This window comes from Falco punctatus (genome assembly GCF_963210335.1).
Source record: "Falco punctatus genome assembly, chromosome: 6".
In the NCBI taxonomy this organism is placed as follows: Eukaryota; Metazoa; Chordata; class Aves; order Falconiformes; family Falconidae; genus Falco; species Falco punctatus.
In genome coordinates, this window is record NC_137585.1 from 36,082,416 (window position 1) to 36,102,487 (window position 20,072).

The 20,072-nt window shown below is 40.1% G+C and overlaps 1 protein-coding gene across 16 annotated transcripts in view; it reads left to right on the plus strand.

Moving 5' to 3' along the window:
• TNRC6B (trinucleotide repeat containing adaptor 6B) overlaps positions 1 to 20,072 on the plus strand; it is a 146,072-nt gene that overhangs the window by 98,147 nt on the left and 27,853 nt on the right. For all 16 annotated transcript variants that reach the window (XM_080392986.1, XM_080392994.1, XM_080392999.1 and 13 more), the window contains 6 exons: positions 1,009 to 1,353; positions 6,453 to 8,783; positions 10,075 to 10,233; positions 13,390 to 13,568; positions 14,732 to 14,806; positions 16,074 to 16,119. In XM_080392986.1, the coding sequence (XP_080249112.1) occupies positions 1,009 to 1,353; positions 6,453 to 8,783; positions 10,075 to 10,233; positions 13,390 to 13,568; positions 14,732 to 14,806; positions 16,074 to 16,119 (3,135 nt within the window). The remainder of the gene's footprint in view (positions 1 to 1,008; positions 1,354 to 6,452; positions 8,784 to 10,074; positions 10,234 to 13,389; positions 13,569 to 14,731; positions 14,807 to 16,073; positions 16,120 to 20,072) is intronic.

A 20,072-nucleotide genomic window follows, 5' to 3' on the forward strand; every position in this document is an offset into this window, starting at 1 on the left:
CCCATTTGTAAGGGGAAAAGTTTTACTGGTTCTGCTCACTTTGCTGGGGAGGGATTTATGGACATTCCTTTCTTATATCAATCTTCAACAAACGCTGGAGTAGATGTATTAAATTCTCCTTGCCTTTGAAGTTTGATGTCGTAGCAATTACGCCTTCTAGGTGCCTGGCTAGGAATTTCTTTTGCTTTGTTTTAAAAAAAAGTACAGGGAGAGTGTGAGTAAGGGGTCACAAGTCTAGAGTCTCTTAAGCAAATTCTGCGATGGTGTTAGTTCTTCAAGCATATTTTTGTGGTTTTCCTTTTTTTCAATGTATAATACCCCTCAGAAGCAGCTTGTCCTTGCTTGTAGGGGCACCTACAACAATGAACTACCTTGGTGGTGACCAGCTGGGAAACTTAAGGCAGGCCCAATACAAACGTTGTATGTAGGACTGCCTTCTGGGTGAGAGTCAACTAGTACTGCCCTATTTCAGAGCAATACAGAAAGCTCAGATCTGTTAACTCTGAGTCCAGGTGAATGTGGTGTTTTCCCCTGGTTTTGTTTGTTTTGGCAGTAGCCATGTAGCCTAGTAAACAGATGAAAACGTGGGGTCTGATTTCAGATCTCCCATAAGGATGATGCATAACAATCCAAAAAACACTTGGAAGACCAGGGAACAAGAGTTGCATGAAAACCAGTTATATTTGACTGCTCTTACTTTGAAACGACTCATTGCCTGGGGTGGTATACTTTGCCAACTTTAAATTTGCAAGAAATTTGGGGCTTAGAGCAAAATACTTGCTGAGGGTAGAATTTCATCCTGGTGTACGGAGTTGCACACAGAAGCGAGAGGTTTGCCGCTACTGCTTATTCCTGCTTCTTTATTTCAATTGTTCTTCGATAAGGTTGAAGTTGCACAGTATCACAGAGAATGAAATTATGAAAGGAAAGAGTCACAGTAAGTTGTTAACCTAGTTAACACAGGTTTAAGTGGAAGAATTTCTGATTTTCATTCTACCTGTTTTTCAGTGCCCGAAGTGACGAAACCAAGTTTAAGCCAACCAGTGGCTGCCAGCCCAATTGGCAACTCTCTGTCGCCACCAGTCAATGGTGGCAACAATGCCAAAAGGGTGGCAGTGCCGAACGGACAACCGCCAAGCGCCGCCCGCTACATGCCTCGGGAGGTGCCGCCGCGATTCCGTTGCCAGCAGGACCACAAAGTGTTACTGAAACGTGGGCAGCCTCCTCCGCCATCCTGTATGCTCCTTGGGGGTGGAGCAGGGCCTCCTACCCCAACAGCACCAGGAGCAAACCCAAACAACGCACAACCAGTGACAGGAGCACTGCTGCAGAGCGACAGTGGGACTGCAACAGGCAAGTAGTAATAGTAATAATAATAATAAATAAATGTGTGTGTGCATGGCAGAAGAGGGATCGCTAGAATTGTGCATAAGCGTATCATAACAAAACTCTTCAGATTGCTTTTTGAGAGCTTACTTAAACTATTTTAGCATATAGACTTTTCTTTTGCTGTTAGCAGTGGGTGCAATTTTTACTGCTAGATGGAACAAGAAAGAGGGTTAATTTTTTTAAAAAATATGTTTTGGGTGGTTTGAATCAGATTCTGTAATGCTTTTTAGTCTGCAACAAGGTGAACAGAGTGCATGGATAAACAGCATTTTATGATTGTCATTGAGTAGTTCTTAATAGCTTTTTAGGTTTCTTGGATTATGTGAATTCCTATCCTGTCATTTTTTGTGTAATCTGGTAAAACAGACATGTAGGTATCAGGTCTGCAAATGGCAGGTGTTGGTCACTTCTCATCTGGATGAAATAGATGGTCCTTTTGCTCCTGACTTTTTTTAGTAGTAATCTTGTTTTTCTCCTTAGATAAGAGTTTTTATAAAAAATGGAGGCTGTCCTGTTTTTAATTTTCTGGAAGATAATTTGATTTTTAAGATTAACTGTTCTATGAGCATGGGGAAATTATTACTGCTCCTGAATTGTTTAGACCCTTGAGGAATTGAAGTAACTGTAATATTTCCTTGTTAAGTTACAATAGTAGACCAAACAAAATTCCACTCAAGACACCTGCCTTTTAAAGAAAAACTTAGGTGATCTGAGAAGTCAAGGGCAACTTCAGTTCTAGTAATAAGGGTGTTTCAAGCATTTATTACTTCTTCTTTAAAGTCAAAAGAAGAAAATAAGGATACCATTATGTCTGAGTTTGCCTTTGAAAACCATGCCCAATTAATGGATGAGGTTTTTTTACCACAGTCTCGGAAAGCATAAACTTTTTAGGATTCTCTGTGGTTCAGAAAAGAAACCAGAGGTGACTTGGAACTCGAGAAGCAAGTAAGCAAGATGGGATGGCTGTCTTTTAATAAAGAGGATTCTAGGAAAACGGACAATTCCATTTGTTTTCTGGTTTCAGTACTTGATTTCCTTTGTAGCAAATCCCAGTTCGACAGATTATTTATCTTGTTGTCTTTGATGTTCCCAATTTAATAAGGAGGGGGGTGAATTTCAAACTACAGTAGCAAAGTTCTAGCTAATCAGTTTAAAAATGGATCTCTTGGAGAAGGCTGATTTTAATAAAACACCCGAAAGATGGGGGGGGTGGGGAAATCCACCCCAAAGTCTTGCGGCTACATACAAAATCCTAGTATTATGTCAACATTGGTATGCCTTCATTGTGATTGTAGTAGACTGGCAGAGGAACCTTCAGGGTAGTGAAGCGTTCTAAAAGTTTTCAAATTTTCTCATTAATAGCACTTTTTTTTTCTCTTGGATGTGTACTATATGAGGACTACTTTGAAGTACTTTAAAGGCTTTTAAGTTCCGTGTAATTAATTTGACACCCAGCATTTGTTTTTCTGGGACTGAAATTCTATGAATTCTCATTTTCGCATTTAGTTTGATGGTGCATCGACAACTAAGATGTTTTATGGTTGTATTTTATTGATAGTGGCAACTTTTTGTGCTAATGGTTAGTTGCTTTATCTTGATGTGAGTCAGAAGTGTTGCCAAGAAAGATATGGGTCCTTCAAATCTCTCTCACCCCATCCAAATTTCTGCACCATGACACAGTTAATGGGGCTGGGGAGCTGACTTGGATTAAAATTAACCCAGGTGGTTTTTTAAAGATAATTTCAGTCTGGTGATTTACCAGCTCAGCTCAGTGAATATCGGTGGGAACATATGTGCTGGCAAGTGAGAGTAGATGTGCCAGAGGAGTGGGAATGAGCAGGTAGACAAAACAAAGGCCAGGGCTGTTGCTTAGGGTGCTTCGTCAAAGTGCTTATGGAAGTAGGGTGTTGCTATCTGTCTTGCACATCATTAATCCCATCTGAGATCCTGGCTGTTGACAAATTGAATTTCAGATTGGGCCCAATGCTGTCAGGCACTTACACACTGATACTGTGATTAATTCGTCACGCATGAAAACAAAAGCAGGTTCCCAGAGGGGAAAATAATGCAGCTTATCTACTACCTTGGATCGTTAGATTTGCCAGATAGCTGTAGGTGATGTTGCTGAGGCCTTAATACAAAAAGCCATTACATAATCCTTCTTTTTCTACCAGAATTTAAATGTTTCTGTAAGACGGCAACACTACTTCTCTGGAAGATGACACCAAATTTCACTATTTTCTTGTGATAGTCCAGGGGGCCGGGGTGGAGGGTGTTGTATATAATTCTTCCAATACCAATGATATTCAGGATGTGTGACACCAATTTTGGAAAGCAAAGCTTAAATTCTATTGGTGAAAGTCTTTCAAGTTATATATAATACCTTCTCACCGGCTCTCACAGCAAAACTGCATCTTCATTTCAGGGCTCCATTTTCAATACTTCCATCCTTAAAAGTAGTCATTTGCTAATAACTTTTTATCATTTTAGTCAGATGAGAAACTTGTTTATTGTCAATGTGTTTGTTATTAAGGAAGAGTCTGTTAAAGAATCAAGAGCCCTTACCCATTATCTTGAAACCGTAAATTGTGAAAATTTTGTTGCCACTGTCAAATATAGCAAGAGGAGGCTGGTTTGGCAAAACAGCCCATCAATTTGTGCCCTACTACGTTATGTTAGCAGGTGTCCTAGTCGTAGTACTTTTAAAATGTCTTCACAGAAATGAAATGTGAAATGCTCTTTTAAAATCACCTGTGTGAAGATCTTGCTAGGTGCATAGCTGCCTATGCACCGTTCATTTGCTGAATTACTGCTCAGTTCAAAAGACAGCAACCCTGCAATCTTTCGAACTTGTCTTTGACTGTCCTCCTTAAGCTATTCCTGTGATCAGTCTAATCAGAAAGTTTTTAAACTGGGGAGAAAAAAAAGGGTTACTTGGTATACTGAAAAGATAGCCAGATACAAGTATCAGTGGAGAGTCACACTTCCTTGCTGTTGTTACGTTTGTACTTGAGGTTGAGGCAACAGAAGGAACAGAATATGCATGAGAACTGCCTGGTCTTCTGGATCTTGGTGGCTAGGGGTTAATGGATGGAGACAAACCTTTGTTCATCAGTATTCAAAGCTTACAAGAGCATTCTAACCTTGCTGTGAAGTCTTGATCTTTAGTGGTGGCCCTCAGTGAAGTGGGATTCAGTGGGATGGTTAATCTAATTAACTAAAAGCCTGAGACTGGAACTGAAAGCTGATCTGTTCATCTTCTATTAAAAGTATTAGCAGCCAGAAACTCTGGTCATAATTTTTGAATTTATAATTTAGGAGGGGAAAAAAGTACCCATGCTTTTTAGGGTCATTCTGCCTTATTTTTGTGGAAGCTGTCATATGAGCCACATTGGCAGTAACAATATATAGTCAGGTATGAATACTGGTGCAAATGTTACTATGATCTTTATGTTCTGCAAAATAAGTTAAACTGGTTGGGTGAGGTAATTCAATAAGATTAGTATATTAGGGTTCAGTACATGGTTTTATAGAAGGGAACTTGCATGTTCCTACATAGAAATGGTAATTTGTGCAGCTTTGGACTCTTTCAATGTACAGTAACTTAGGGAAATAACTTTGTTCATCACTGGGAACTTGTGATGAGGGCTATTTAGGGTCCCTTTGGTATTAAAAATATGTAGAAAAGTGAGTGGAACCCTATACAGAGAACAACACTGAAGTACTACTGGAAGATGTAGAGGATCGGAGTGATTAAGTGAATTGCAAGGGAATCTTGGGTGATGTTTTAAACTAATGATGATAACATGCCTGCATATATGCAGACATGATGCTGCCAGCACTGGCTGACATAGGCTTCATCCAATGTGGCACTGTGTAAATTTGTTTGCTTTAAAACTATAGACAGATACCATGTCCATGTGAAGTCATACTCCATGGGACATAATAATAGTTCACCACAGATGGAAGAAAGGGGCCCCATCCGTTGTCATTCATGCTGTTCATTTCCTTGTAGTGATTCCAAAGCTCATTGAACTTGCAGGCTACCCTGTACAATGTGCTAAGCCAGCAAAAAACTAACCCACCAAAAAGTAGGCAGTTTTGTGTTGAGTCAGTGAAAACAGTTGACTTAAAGGGCTTAACTGCAATCAGAACTGTCACAAATGAGAGGTGAAACTTTGGGAACTTGAAGTAGGTAGAGCTGGTAAGAGAAAGAAGGAGAAGAGAGGTTGCTTACTAACCTTCATTCAGTAACAGAGATCAGCTTAGCTATGTGGAAACCACAGTGTGTGGTTTTGTAGGGTAAAATGGCAGTGACACAAATGTGGGGTAATAACATAATGAGTGCAGCTTGCATGTTACTGCCTAGAAATGGTAATCTGTGTAGCTTTGGTGGACTCTTTCGATGTACAGTAACTTACAGAAATAACTTTGTTTCGCGAAGGGTTGAAAGAAATTACTAGTAGCAGAATCAACTTGAAAAACACATTTAAAGCTGAAGAATCAACTCTTCAGCTTTATATATTTGTCAGATGCTTTTTGTCTTCCATCTTTTTATCTTTTGATCTGTAATAAATTGTAGTTGCTTTGAGTCGGTTGAGTAGCAGACCAGCAGCTGACTGTGTACACACACGCTTATGAATGTGTGCACATACACGTTCTTGTTCTATATATAGTATGATTTTAAATGTATATTTGAAAAATCTACAACCAGTATCAGTAATATTCATTAACTGGGTTGTAATTACTGTGTTGAACTTACAGCTGGGTTGTTAGCAGAACTAGTAAATCAACAGTGAATTCAGATGCCCACAAAATGCTTGGGGGGAGTTTGTTGAAAGAAATTTTTTATCTGTATTTTCAGTGGTGTTTTCCAGCCTGATGTTCTTCGAAAGCAGCTTTGTTATACATTTGAGGGAAGGGTTCTTATTAATGGAAACAGTATCAGTGGTGTCAAAAATGTGATGTTCAGTGCTTGTAAATAATATTGCTTATTAATGGTCTTTTTGGGTGTGGGTGTTTGGTTTTGTTTTTGTTTTTTTGTTTTGTTTTTGTTTTCTTAGATTCAGCAATTGGAGGTGCTGCTGCTTCAAATTATGCAAATTCCACTTGGGGTCCTGGAGCCTCCTCCAACAGCGGCACCAACGCCAACCCAACTCACATCTGGGACAAGGTGATTGTAGACGGGTCTGACATGGAAGAGTGGCCTTGTATTGCCAGCAAAGATGCTGAGTCTTCTTCCGAAAACACCACCGATAACAACAGTGCCTCGAATCCTGGCTTGGAGAAGAATGCTCTGCCAGGAAGCACCACTAGTAACAAAGGAAAAGGAAGCCAGTGCCAGTCTGGAAGCGCTGGAAACGAATGTAATCTTGGGGCCTGGAAATCTGATCCCAAGGCTAAATCTGTTCAATCTTCCAACCCTGCTGCCGAGAGTAACAATGGACTAGGTAATTGGAGGAACTTGAGTGGACAAGATAGAATTGGTCCCGGTTCTGGCTTCAGCAACTTTAACCCAAATAGCAACCCATCTGCTTGGCCAGCACTGGTTCAAGAGGGCAATTCTAGGAAAGGGACTTTGGAATCTGATAGTGGTAGCTCCAATGCACAGATTAGCACAGTAGGTCAGACCTCTAGGGAACAGCAGTCAAAGATGGAAAATGCGGGTGTTAACTTTGTCTCTGGCAGAGAACAGGCTCAAATTCATAACACTGATGGACCAAAAAATGGAAACACTAACTCCTTGAACTTAAGTTCACCAAACCCTATGGAGAATAAGGGAATGCCCTTTGAAATGGGCTTGGGGAACCCTTCCAGGAGCACTGACACCCCTTCACAAAGCACTGGAGAAAGAAAGACTGGGAGTGTTGGATCTTGGGGTACAGCTAGGGGGTCTTCTGGAACTGACACAGTCTCCGGACAGAGCAATTCTGGAAACCATGGGAACAATGGAAAAGATAGAGAGGACTCCTGGAAAGGAGCTTCTGTTCAGAAACCTAATGGGTCAAGAAGTGATTCTTGGGATAACAATAACCGGTCTACGGGTGGTGGGTCTTGGAACTTTGGCCCTCAGCATGCAAATGAAAGCAAATGGGGTGAAGGGAACAAATTAACATCTGGGGTCTCTCAGGGAGAATGGAAACAGCTGTCTGGGACTGATGAACTGAAGATTGGAGAATGGAGTGGTCCAAACCAACCAAATTCTAGCACTGGAGCATGGGACAATCAAAAAGGCCACCCTCTTCCTGAAAACCAAGGCAATTCCCAGGCTCCCTGTTGGGGAAGATCTTCCAGCTCTGCGGGAAGTGAGGTTGGAGGTCAAAGCACTGGAAGCAACCACAAAGCAGGAAGTAGTGACAGTCACAATTCTGGACGCCGATCATACAGGCCTACGCATCCTGACTGTCAGGCAGTCTTGCAGACTTTGCTAAGCAGGACTGATTTGGACCCCCGAGTGCTTTCAAACACTGGCTGGGGCCAAACTCAAATCAAGCAAGATACCGTGTGGGATATTGAAGAGATGCCACGGCCCGAGGGGAAGTCTGATAAAGGAACTGAGGGGTGGGAGAGCTCTGCCACACAGACAAAGAACTCAGGGGGCTGGGGCGATGTACCCAGCCAAAGCAATCAAATCAAGTCTGGATGGGGTGAGCTCTCAACCCCAACAGAGTGGAAGGATCCCAAAAATACTGGAGGATGGAATGACTATAAGAATCCTAATTCTTCTAACTGGGGAGGAGGAAGACCAGAGGAAAAATCATCATCATCTTGGAATGATAACTCTAGTAAGGATCAGGGGTGGGGTGGACGGCAGCCTAATCAAGGATGGTCTTCTGGAAAAAACGGTTGGGGAGAGGAAGCTGACCAAACAAAAAACAACAACTGGGAAAGTGCAGGAAACAAGCCAGTGTCTGGTTGGGGTGAAGGTGGGCAAAATGAGATTGGAACTTGGGGTAATGGTGCAAATACAAGCGCTGCTTCAAAGGGAGGATGGGATGATTGTAAAAGAACTTCAACATGGAATGAGACGGGTCGACAGCCCAACTCCTGGAACAAGCAGCAGCAGCAGCAGCACCAACAGCAACAGCAGGAGACTTCTGGTTCCTGGGTTCCCCCACCCCAAACTCCAAGTAATGGGCGACCTCCAAACCCAAACTGGAACAGTGGACCACAGCCAGCTGCCCCCAAAGAGGAGGAGCCTAGTGGCTGGGAAGAACCTTCTCCACAGTCAATCAGTCGAAAAATGGATATTGATGATGGCACTTCAGCGTGGGGAGATCCTAGCAGTTATAACTACAAGAATGTGAACCTGTGGGACAAGAACTCACAAGGAGGACAGGCCCCACGGGAGCAGAGCCTGCCTACTCCAATGACTAGCAAATCACAAGCATCAGGTAGTAGTCTTGTTCCTTTCTTTAGCAAGCTCCTCTACATGAATGTAACCTTAACGCATGAAAGAGGCTTGTGTAGCCTCCAATTCCTAATAGTTTTATTCCATAAAGAAAACAAATTTCTTATTTGAATACTTGGTTCTGTATTTAAAGTGTTTATAAAATTTGAATCAGTCAGTCCTCTGCTTGTTGTGCCTCAGTAACGTGTCATCTGAATACTGGCAAGCCAGTAAAAGAAAATGTTTGTTGGTTGACAAATCTGCATATTCAATCTAAGCTCTGAAGAACAGTTTGAATTACTGAATCATAGAAAGATTTAGGTTGGAAAAAACCCTTTAAGATTATAGAGTCCAACCTAGCACTGCCAAGTCCACCACTAAACCACATCCCGAAGCACCACATCTACACATGTTTTAAATACCTCCAGGGATGGTGACTCAAGTACTTCCCTGGGCAGCCTGTTCCAATTCTTGAAAACCATTTTGGTGAAGAAATTTTTCCTAATACCCAGTCTAACCCCCACCCTGGCACTAGCACAGTTTGAGACTGTTTCCTCTTGTCCTGTCGCTTTTTACTTGGGAGAAGACTGACACCCACCTCACTACAACCTCTTCGAGTAGCTGTAGAGAGCAATAAGGTCTCTCCTGAGCCTCGTTTTCTCCAGGCTAAATCTTAATATTTAATTATTAGAGAAACTGAGAGAAATTCGTACAAAAACTTTTTGCTCTGAAACACTCGGTTAACACTTGAAATGGAGCGAATCTGTGATTTAGGTTTTTAGCTCAGTTTGGCTCTACTGTATTGTAAAGAATACTTAGCAAAATATTTTTTTTATTTGAAATAAGGACAAGAAAAAGTTCCATTGCCTGAATATATATTAAGACACCATCTTTAAGTAGTCTCTTCTGTGACTCAAACATGCTTTAAAGAATACTGTTTTGTTTTAATATGTACTTAAATATGTCCTTATTCTTCCGTATATGAAAAACGTGAGTTAATCTTGTGCTTTTAGTCACAAAAGTTTACCAGGCAGGAGGACAGCATTAGATGTGGGGTTTAACCTGGGAGAAGAATATTACTCATCATAGCATTCTCTTCCTTTTCATCCCTGGAGATCAGTGCCCAATCTAAGTTTGATGTGAACAGTTGTGAATTCTGTTGTACCCATGCGACTGAGAATCTAAAGTCCACAACAGAAAGAAAGAAGCAGTAGATTAATGATGTGGTGCTGCACTGCAGTAAATAGTTCATTATCTAAATGGTCTGTAACGAAAACTCTTTCTCTTTTGTGCAGTCTGGAGCAAAAGCACTCCACCTGCTCCAGATAATGGTACGTCCGCCTGGGGTGAGCCAAATGAAACCAGTCCCGGGTGGGGTGAAGTAGATGATACGGGAGCATCGACAACAGGCTGGGGGAATGCACCTTCCAACGCCCCGAATGCCATGAAATCCAGTGAGTATAGGCCAGATACAGTTTCTTTGCAATGGCCCTGGAGATTTGTAGCATTTTGCCTTTCGATATAGGTCACCTGTGGAGGAATTGTTGTCTGAGGCCTAGAAGCAATGTTGAATATCATTTAAGATTTTGATGGCTGACGGATTAAGTGCTTAAAAATTACTGGACCTTTGTCTTTTGAGGTAATCAAAAATTTCTTAGGTAAGCAATTCAATGGGCAGCTCTGATTTGTGGAAGTGTTGAAACATTAGAGTATCTGAGTGAGGAAGTGTCTCTTCCTCAAAATCTCTTCTCTGGCTGCCCACTTGTTACTTAGCATATGAATTTGTTACACGATAAATGAGTTTTCCTGATCATATCAGAAAAAGGAATGCACAGTACAGACAGATTTCACTGTGGAGGCCATCACTTGGTAATCTATGGTTTGGTAACGCTACTTGCCTTTGAATGGATTATTTTTTATTTATTTTTATTATTTTTTTTTATTTATTGTATGAGTGTAGAAAATAGTAACTCTTAAGAAATTCATTTGTGATTGAACCTGAACAGGTGGCTATGTTCTGGATGTTACCTGCCTACAGATGAGTTCTTTGTGAAGGAGATGTTGAAATCTTTTAAAAATTTACTTTGAAGTTAAAGTTTTGCTGTATTAGTAGTTTTATTTTGTTGGAAGTTATTCCTGCAGATGTAAGGAAAATATAACAAACAAAAGCAATCACCTGCTGTTACAACATAGCAATGTTACAGCCAAAGCCAATAATGTTTGGATATGGAGTTTGCAGTGGAAATTAGGGATAATATGTGACTATTACTGAACTTGACTGATGATGCCCACTGTAAAACTGTTTCCAGTTACAAGTTGCTTTTGCAACATGTAGTGGTTCAGAGTGAAATGTTCTGTACAGATTGGATGCTGTTGGGTCATTATCCCTTCCTCTCACCCCAATTAAATAGTTCTGCCATTTATGAAATAAAACTTGGAAAAAAGCATTGCTTCCTTAGTGTTAATATTATAGCACCCTTTCAGGGATGGCTATAGTGTTTTCTGCGCGTGCCACACAAAGTTGGCACTCTTCTTTCCTCTGTAAAAAAGCCACCTTGATATATGACCAATATAAGAGCCTCTGTAATGCCAGTGATCCATTGCAAATTCTATGGATTTGTTAATAGTTAAGATAGTCTTTAAAGACTCTGCGTGGTCACCTGCTTCTCCTAACTGGTTTGCATGTGTGATGTAACCAAAGAGCTGCAGCATATGTGTACTCCTTTGTATGCAAGCCATCCCCAGCTCAATAGGAGCAAAATATAGGGGAGTTTCTCCATGACAACTGTTGCCGTTCGGGGTGTAGTAGGTCACCGGTGTTAAGAGCTGAGATCTTAATTTGCCAGTGTTCTGTGACTGCTCTCAACTCCTTTCTGATTGGCACCCAGAAGGAATGAAGAGGAAAGCTACGTTATACAGTGGAGTAAGGGGAGATATTTAATGTCTTGGATAAATTGAAAGAATAAAAAGCCTGCAAAGGCATAATTTATGGTTGAAGGTAAGGACAGGAAGCAGACTAGCAAAGGAAAGTTGCAAAAGAAAATAAATTTAGAGTCAAAGGAGGGAAGCATAGATCATTACCCACCTATCTAAAAAAAAATATATATGGACTTACATAGTTTTACTCTCTGGCAGAAGTAGGAATAAATTCAGTTTTCTGTAACATCATTTTGTTTTTATCCTGAAAGTTTCCTTTGCTTATTATAGCTGCCTGTGCTTCCTCACACAACAAATGCAGAAAATGAAGCAGGAATCCTACAGACACGTAATCGTGTAATCTTTACACCACTGTCTAGGTTCAAGTTCAGGAATCTCAGACCTGAGAGCTGTCAATGCAGAAAAATAATCTATGGTCATGTAGTTAAAAACAACAGGATCATAGTACTATATTTAAACACCATGTACGGAAATAAATTAAAGCTGCAGGGACTACCCCATATATGACATTTCCAGATTAAGTTCTTGACTCTGCAGTTGTCATCTGTAAACGTAGCCTTTTTCTGTGTAAGTAGCATTATTAAAGGGTCAAGAAGTAGATTTTTACGCTTGGACCAGTATGTTTCCTCAGCAGCCCTCAATTTTGGTATGTGAATATACTTGAAAGTCATGTTCCTGTGAAGTATCTGAGTTGTTATTTACGATGGATTTTCAGGTAGCTCTTAAACTGCTATGAAATGCTGCTGTGCTTATTTTTGGCAGGATCAAGGTAGAGTTCCCCTTGATGGACTAATTACAGTTCCTGACTTCTATATTCAGATTTTCTGCTATGTGTGTTAATATCCTTATCCCTGATTTCCACAGTCAAACCCCAGACAACTGAAGAATTGGTTACAAAAAAGTTGATGATGAAAAATTTTTAAAAGGAGATAAATGCTCAGGGAATAAGTATGCAGAATGGAGAGTTGCAGCAGGAAGGAGAACAGTTGGACAGTGGACAGGATGAGGATTTGGGCTCTTGGCTTGTCAGTAGAGGTTAGGAATTCTATGTGGCCTGAGAGTGCTAGAGAGTATCAGCAAGGAAAGAAGCCAAGAGGGAAAAATCCTTAGCCTGAACTGATATGATGAAATAGTTGCAGTCTGTACTTAAATAGCACTGCTAATAAGTTTTTTTTTAGTTAAGAACAGAGATTGAAGTAGAGGGTTGTGGTTTTTTCACATTAAACTACTTCTGGCGTTACATGTACCAGAGCACAACATCAGGTCCTGTCCTTCAGATTCTACTTCATTGTTGTTCCTTAAAGATTTGTTTCTGTAAATTTGTGAAAGTTTAGTGCAAGGGAAGTGTTAAGGTTTTGAAGGAAGAGAGGAAATAACCGATAAGCCACCTGAACCAGCGTCTTCAGCAGACTTGGTTTTAAATGCCTTTGAAGTCTTCCATTTATGCTAGAAGATAATGGGTTGGCTTTTAAAGAAATCCAAATGCAGCTGTATTTGTGTAACAGAAAAGGTCCCTATGGTTATTAGATCTTTTAAGGATTTGACATTGCTTTAAAATAGTTGCGACACATGACATGCTAACATGGCACCGAATCTCTTGGGCTTTGGAATTGCACCAGCTGCCATGGTATTGTAGACTGCTTTTGAGCTTTTTTTTCCACACCCCCCCAAAGGTTCTAAATCTATGCAAGATGGCTGGGGAGAGAGTGATGGGCCAGTGACAGGAACGCGTCATTCCAGCTGGGAAGAGGAGGAGGAGGGAGGAGTCTGGAACACAGCAGGCTCTCAGGGAAGCAGTTCCTCCCACAACTCAACAAGCTGGGGGCAAGGAGGAAAGAAAACACAAATGAAGGTAAAAATGCTTGAATTATTCACAGTTACTGTGTTGTCTGAAAGCGGTGTGACTGATACATTAGAGCATTATAATAATTCTTCTTCTGAAAAGGTATTACAGAATTCAGCTAGAAAGGTGCCTGTTACAACACTGTAAAAAATGTGAGGTTTCTGAATTTGTTTTAATGTATTATACTTGTTGTGACTAATAAATCTGCCAGTAAGTGTCAAATTCTTTTGGTATGTAAGCTGCAGAGCCATTACTAAATGAAACTGAGCAGTAAGTATCCCAAGGCTACTAGTGCTCTTGTTGACACATCTTTCTGTGTTAAGCTGCTGTTGTTCTTCCGTAGCCTGCTGAAGTTTGGATTCCACAGTCCCTTTGGCACATGCACTTTTTATTTCTACTGACTGTTGGATTGAGGTCTGACTCAGTGTTTGTTGTTATTGACCTTCGGCCTCAAACAGGAGCAGGAGTTAAATTGCTTTCTCAGGCTTGTTTGAGTTAAAGATCTCTAGTACAGTAACACTTGGTACTGTACTAATATTAGAAGGACTATGTTTTGTCTACTTTTAATCCAGTAAGTAGGGCAAACACAAAAGACGAGTGGCAGCTTCCTAGGATGTGGAAATACTGTTGTGATACGGTTTTGCAAGGAATAACTTTCTTCTTACTTAAAGCTCGTTTTATTTTAACCATCAAAGCAGCTGTCAAGAAAACTTCCCTTTCTGTTGAACTGTGTTCAGTTTTGGTTTTGGTCCCCTGTAAATTACAGTAAGGCCAAATGGAGAGCCAGGTCAGCACAGTGCCCATGTAAGGGAAACCATACTAAAGGGAGACAAGGAAGAAATCTACCTCTGTATTTGGTGAATTAAGGAATGTATTAAACTGTAACAGAGGGGGAAAAAACCAAATAACATTCACAAAGCTTTCCAGATGCCAAAAAGAAGCTGAAGCTGTGATAAACAGCAAGTGTCCATCCAGTTTGGCATACCTAATAATGAACAGTTTTATGAGAGAGAATATTTGGTAAATGCTTTCAACCACGCAAAACCTTAATTTGTTCAGAAGATTAATCTATCTGATATCCAGGACTTTCATTTGACACTGGTGCATCTCAAGGATAAAACAGAAGTTAAGAGGTCACTTAAAAATATTCTTGTCTTTTTTTTCCCCTTCAGTGCGCATTAAAAGGAGGAAATAGTGATTCGTGGATGAACCCTTTATCCAAACAGTTTTCAAATATGGGCTTGCTAGTAAGTAATTTCTTTAAAAAATATAAAATCTAACTTTGTAAGAAAGCAGTAAGCTTTAAATAAGTCAAAAGATCAGCTGTTTCACAATGTATAACTAATCACCTGCATTTACTATGCTGGCATATTGGTAACAATACCTTTAATAGCTGGGTATTTAGCACTTTCTTGCTCGTTAGACTGGCCTCTCCAGAAAAAAACCAGAATCTACATTGACTTTATGACAGTTATTGTTCTGAGATTGCAATTTCCTTTCAGGTAATAGGTTTTGGGGGTTTTGTTGGTTTTTTTCCTGATTTTTATAATGTGCTGTTTAGAGCACTCAAGGTAGAGGCCTCAGCCCCTGGCTGTAGTGTCAGACACCCATGATTAGTCCAAGGCTATTAATTCTGAATCTCAGCTGCCTATCAGAAAAGGAGATTTACAGTCCTGTGTCTGTCTTGGCTATTTATATTTTTAATACTGTGCAGCAGGGTTTTTTTAGAACAAAAAGAACTCACTATTAATTGGTACTTAAAGATTGATTGGTAAAATGAATATATAAATGGCACATCCTGGAGAGAAAAGACAGATCTGCAGGTAAGTACCTTAAAAATAGTTACATATAAAATTTTTTTAAGAACTGACAACCTCATTTGTACAATATTTTGCTGAATATTGTGCCAACTGTCACCCTGTGAAGCAGCAATAGTATGTAATGCAGGCTAGTGAAAGATAATAATGCAGAGATTCTCTGAGGCTGCACAGTCACTGACATGACTAGGGTTAGTTTGTAATGTCTGTTGGCTCTCAAGCTCGGATTCAGTCTTCTAGTCCATAGGTGCTTCTGAAAGCTATGGGAACACCCCGTCCCAGACTGCCAACTAAAGAATAACTTGGCAGCATGTTTTGAGATTTGATGACTTAACAGGTCATGAGGATGAGCTATCATTTTGGCCTCTATTTTCAGTGTTTCATCTCTTGACCACTGGAACATGAGGACAGAGGTTTATTTCACAGAGCAGCTGTCTATCCATCTCTGTCTGTCACATCTTCATGTGTCTGGTTTCATAGGGGTAAACGCCACACACAGCATTAGGGGGTCAAGGTGAGGTGTATCTAGGGTGAGATCTGGAATCCTTTTGTTTTTATTTTAGTTGAAAATAAAACTTCCATTGGCACAAGCCTGTCTGTCCTTCATTCCACCTTTAGCCATCAAGGACTGCTTTCAGAAATATTCCTTAGCATTTCATGTAAGTCAGAACTGAATTATTTATTATTTTTTTTCCAGAGTCAAACTGAGGACATTCCGGGCAGTAAGATGGACTTGTCTGTAGGTGCGTATAATTTAAACACATTTGAAATAGAAGATCATGTGTAGTATTTTTATGTGGATGACATGCTGTGCTTTGGAAAGGTTTGATCCTTACTTTGAGCATTCCTCATAACAGAAGGATAGGGTTATAGCATCAGATACCTGAACTGTAGGCTTTGAATAGTTATGCAACTGATGCTGGTATGCAAGATTGGGAAGTATGCTTGTACAGAAGGGTGATAACACTTGGCGAAGGAACATCCTATAAGACTGTCTTGATCCATGTAGTTTGCCTTCATTGCTACTGTTTCAAGAAAATGAAGGTACCTTTTTCATTTGGTGGAAGAGGACTGTTTTAGCTCTTGGCAGTAGGACATCCCAATTACCACAGCTCCCTGGAGGTGATGTGAGGGAAAAGAATTATCTTCTATCGTTTATTTTTTCAGTTGCTTACCTCAGGCTATTACAAGTTACTGCTCAGTAGAACTAGATTTTTCACTCTTGATAGCCTCACCACAAATAGTACACAGCTTAAGTGGGATGGGTTATGTGGAAAACACTGTCCTAAATAAGAGTTGGAATTGACCACTTGGATTAAGCTCATTTAATCACTTTTGAATTTGTCATTACTTTCTTCTTTGGGAAACTAAGTAGGTGAACTCTTACAGAAATTCTGTTTGATCTTGAAATCAAATGTAGTTTTGCATTCTGTTACTCTCCAAATTGTCTCTGAATATTCACTATCATGGTACTGCAATATAAATACCACTGGTTTCTGAAATCTTCTGCATTTGAGATGGTTTCCCTACAAGATTCCTAAGGTAGATATTAAAAAAGGGTTGATCCAAATCTGCAGTTCAGACTGTTTACTTTATTTGTTATCAAACCTTTGAAGGCTTAGTAAGGCTAAAAACTTGTACGGGATAGTCTTTGTTACTTACAAAGGGGAAGACGGTTTTGTTCCTATTCTAGGGGGATGACTTCTTTTCAGTTTTTGATTCTTCAAAATCTACAGAAGCCGTAAGGTCATCTCATATCCCAAGCTACGAAGACAGATCTTCTTGTCCACTTAAAGGACATTGCTGCTGTACCCAACAATAATTTTGGAGAGAGGTGTTCATCCTGTTTCTGTAACTGTCAGGAATGTCACAGGGGCCTCAGATTCCTCCCAGTTACAATGTCAAAAAACAGAGGTCTGTAATTTTTTACTCCAAAGGATGATATGTCATTGTAGTAGTAGTAGTCTCAGCTCTCATCTAGAAAAGAGAATTTCCTGTGTAGATGAGGTATGGTGTTTGGGCTCCAGAGAAGTGTCTATGTAGTGGCTCTCTGAAAGGGGTGCCTGTGTCACTGCAAATTAAGTTTGTTATGAAGGTGTGGACACCACTGATTCTGAATCTCATCCACAGTATGACTGTTGTGCAGTAACTGCTTTACCTTTTTCATGTTTAAAAGCATTCTGGTACCAAGCTGCTTATTTTCAGCTACTTCTGCATAATAGCAAAAGTTTCTGCCTCAGCTGAGATGGATGCACACAGACACAAAACGCTGTGCTGAAAGGACAGAAAGGACTTGGTAAGAAGGGTTGCTGGAGGAATTGATTATTATTCTGGTGGTCCTAAACTTCCTGTGGGAGGCTGTCAGTTGGGTTAATTATTCATGATCTGTGGTGGTGTCTCTGAAGAACCACCTGCCAGAGTAGTTCTGTGTTGGGTCTATGACTGACTGTGTGCCAAGCATTAAGTAATCTTATTTTCCAGCATTATGTATAACTACAGTTTGGTACATTGGATCCTGTTGTGGCAACTTTTGGTTTGTTTCATTGTCTGATTTTTATTTATTCATCAAAACATCAAATACTGACAGTAAGGAAGGACATAGTAGCAGGAGCTGTTTGTTCAGCTCGGATAAATACCATCTTCAGTTTTTACAAATGTCAGCAGAGTCTGATGTGCTCCCCCAGCCCCAGAAAGCAATCAAGTAGTAGATAGCTGCTTTCTTCTGTCTGCTGTCCTAGTGATACAATAGCCATATGATTGAAACTGAACCTATACGTGGGAGCTTCTGGTAGCAGTGGAAAACTAGATAGCACAAGTTCAAATGCTGCAAATGCAAGCAGTGTAAATATTCATTATCGATTTGAATAATAGATTTTAGGGACTACAGGAGGCTGTTCTTGTGAAACTGGCCATTGTGATATATGCAGTTTCTGTGCCACTCAGATTCTGCCATACCTTTTCTGTGCCTTTCGAGTGTTGTCCATCAAATTATTCTAGTATTATGCCTTGCAAGAAGTTTACTTTGATGTTGACCCTTTTTGCACCAGAGCTGACACCAGCTTTAGTACCTCATCTGCCACTGTTTTAGCATCGTGTGATGCTGTAGTCGGGATTTTCCCAACCAAAAAGCTGCTTTTATTTGGAATATCCATTCATCTTTGTTGGCACCAAAGGCAGAGTGATAGTCAAGACTTACTTGCATCTAATAGCGACTCGAGTTTTGGTAGCCCAATGCAATATGAATAGCTGCAGTGTGTCTCAGCTTAGAATCCATTGCATTCTTAAAATGTGTATCATACTTCATACAGGATTAAGTATTTAATTTTTCCCAAAATTGCTTTCTTCCTCTGAATAGTTAAGGGTCCCAATAAGAGATGTTAAAATGTGCATTTATATAGTATAACACAGTTTTGGGGAAGGTAACAGCATTGTTGTATCTCTCCACTTTGGTATAGAATTCAGACTGATTGTATCAGGGTTCTCTAAAGATCTTCTAGATGGAGATAAGTTGTCTTCTTGGATGTTCAGTTCTCATCTGCCTTCAGATGCTGCTGTTAAAAAAGAACAGATCGAAGTATACACAAAGAGGATGGCAGCCTGGATTATGCTGATTATAGCACTCTTAATTATCTTCAAATTAAGCTTTAGGATCCTTTAGAACTTTGTGTTGTCAAGGACCTTAAAGCCATCAGACCTGAGGAAAGATGGCTGACACCCAGAATATCTGGTGAAATGGTGCAGAAAGGTTGCATATGTAGTCTTGATGGGTTGCACTTAAGTTTAGCATGCGCATTAATTGTGGCATCCTTGATCCTAGATCGAGGCATTCGTTAGAGTTTGTGTTCCATTTCAAAGACTAAGAACGTAACAGAGCTTCCTGAGGTTTTTCTGTTAGTTCTCTGCTTAGCAGCTTTGCTCTTGTTGCTTACGGCAGTTGCTTGTGGAAATTTGTAAGCTGTCTTGCTCAACCTGTATCTACTGCTAAATTTCCAAAGTTGGACTTAGTTATGTGATAGGCTTGTTCTTCAACTGGTTTTCAGTCAAGGTAACAACATACCAGGTTTTCCTAATTAGATAACTACCAGAATGGTATTTTCCCAGTTCGTGGATAAACGTGCATTGATCTCAGAGTTAAGTCTATGATTGGAGACCACACATATCAAAGAAAAGTTTGGCTTTGGTATGCACAGAGCACCTCGGCTCTGATTGTCATGCACTGTAAAATAGGTCCAGTTGTCAGTAAGTAATTCTTACAATGTTGATGTCAATCTCCTTGTTTGAAAAATGTGTTACTTTTGTTGCAAGGTGCTGACCAAGACAGAAAAGAGATGGATCAATAGCATGCCTGAGGCAGATTTACTTCCTCTTTTTTTTTTTTTTCTATCAAATACTTTCGGTAGGTGGCTTGTTTTACTTTGAAAACAGGATACAACTTTGTTTTCCATTGCAGTCTCTCCTAAAATATAAGTCCCGAGGCATGAAGTTTGCTACAGTAAGTAGGTTGTCAGACTTAATATTGTCTTTTTCTTCCATTTGACCACCACCTTTGTTGTCTTTTTTTAATGTATTAGTTGCATTCTCAAATAACCTGTAAAGGCTGGGAAATTAATTTCCAATTTCTATTGATTCAAGTGCAATTCATGCTGCTGTCTTGTAAATATGTTACAAAGCCACAACCTGGTTGAGCATTCAGGTG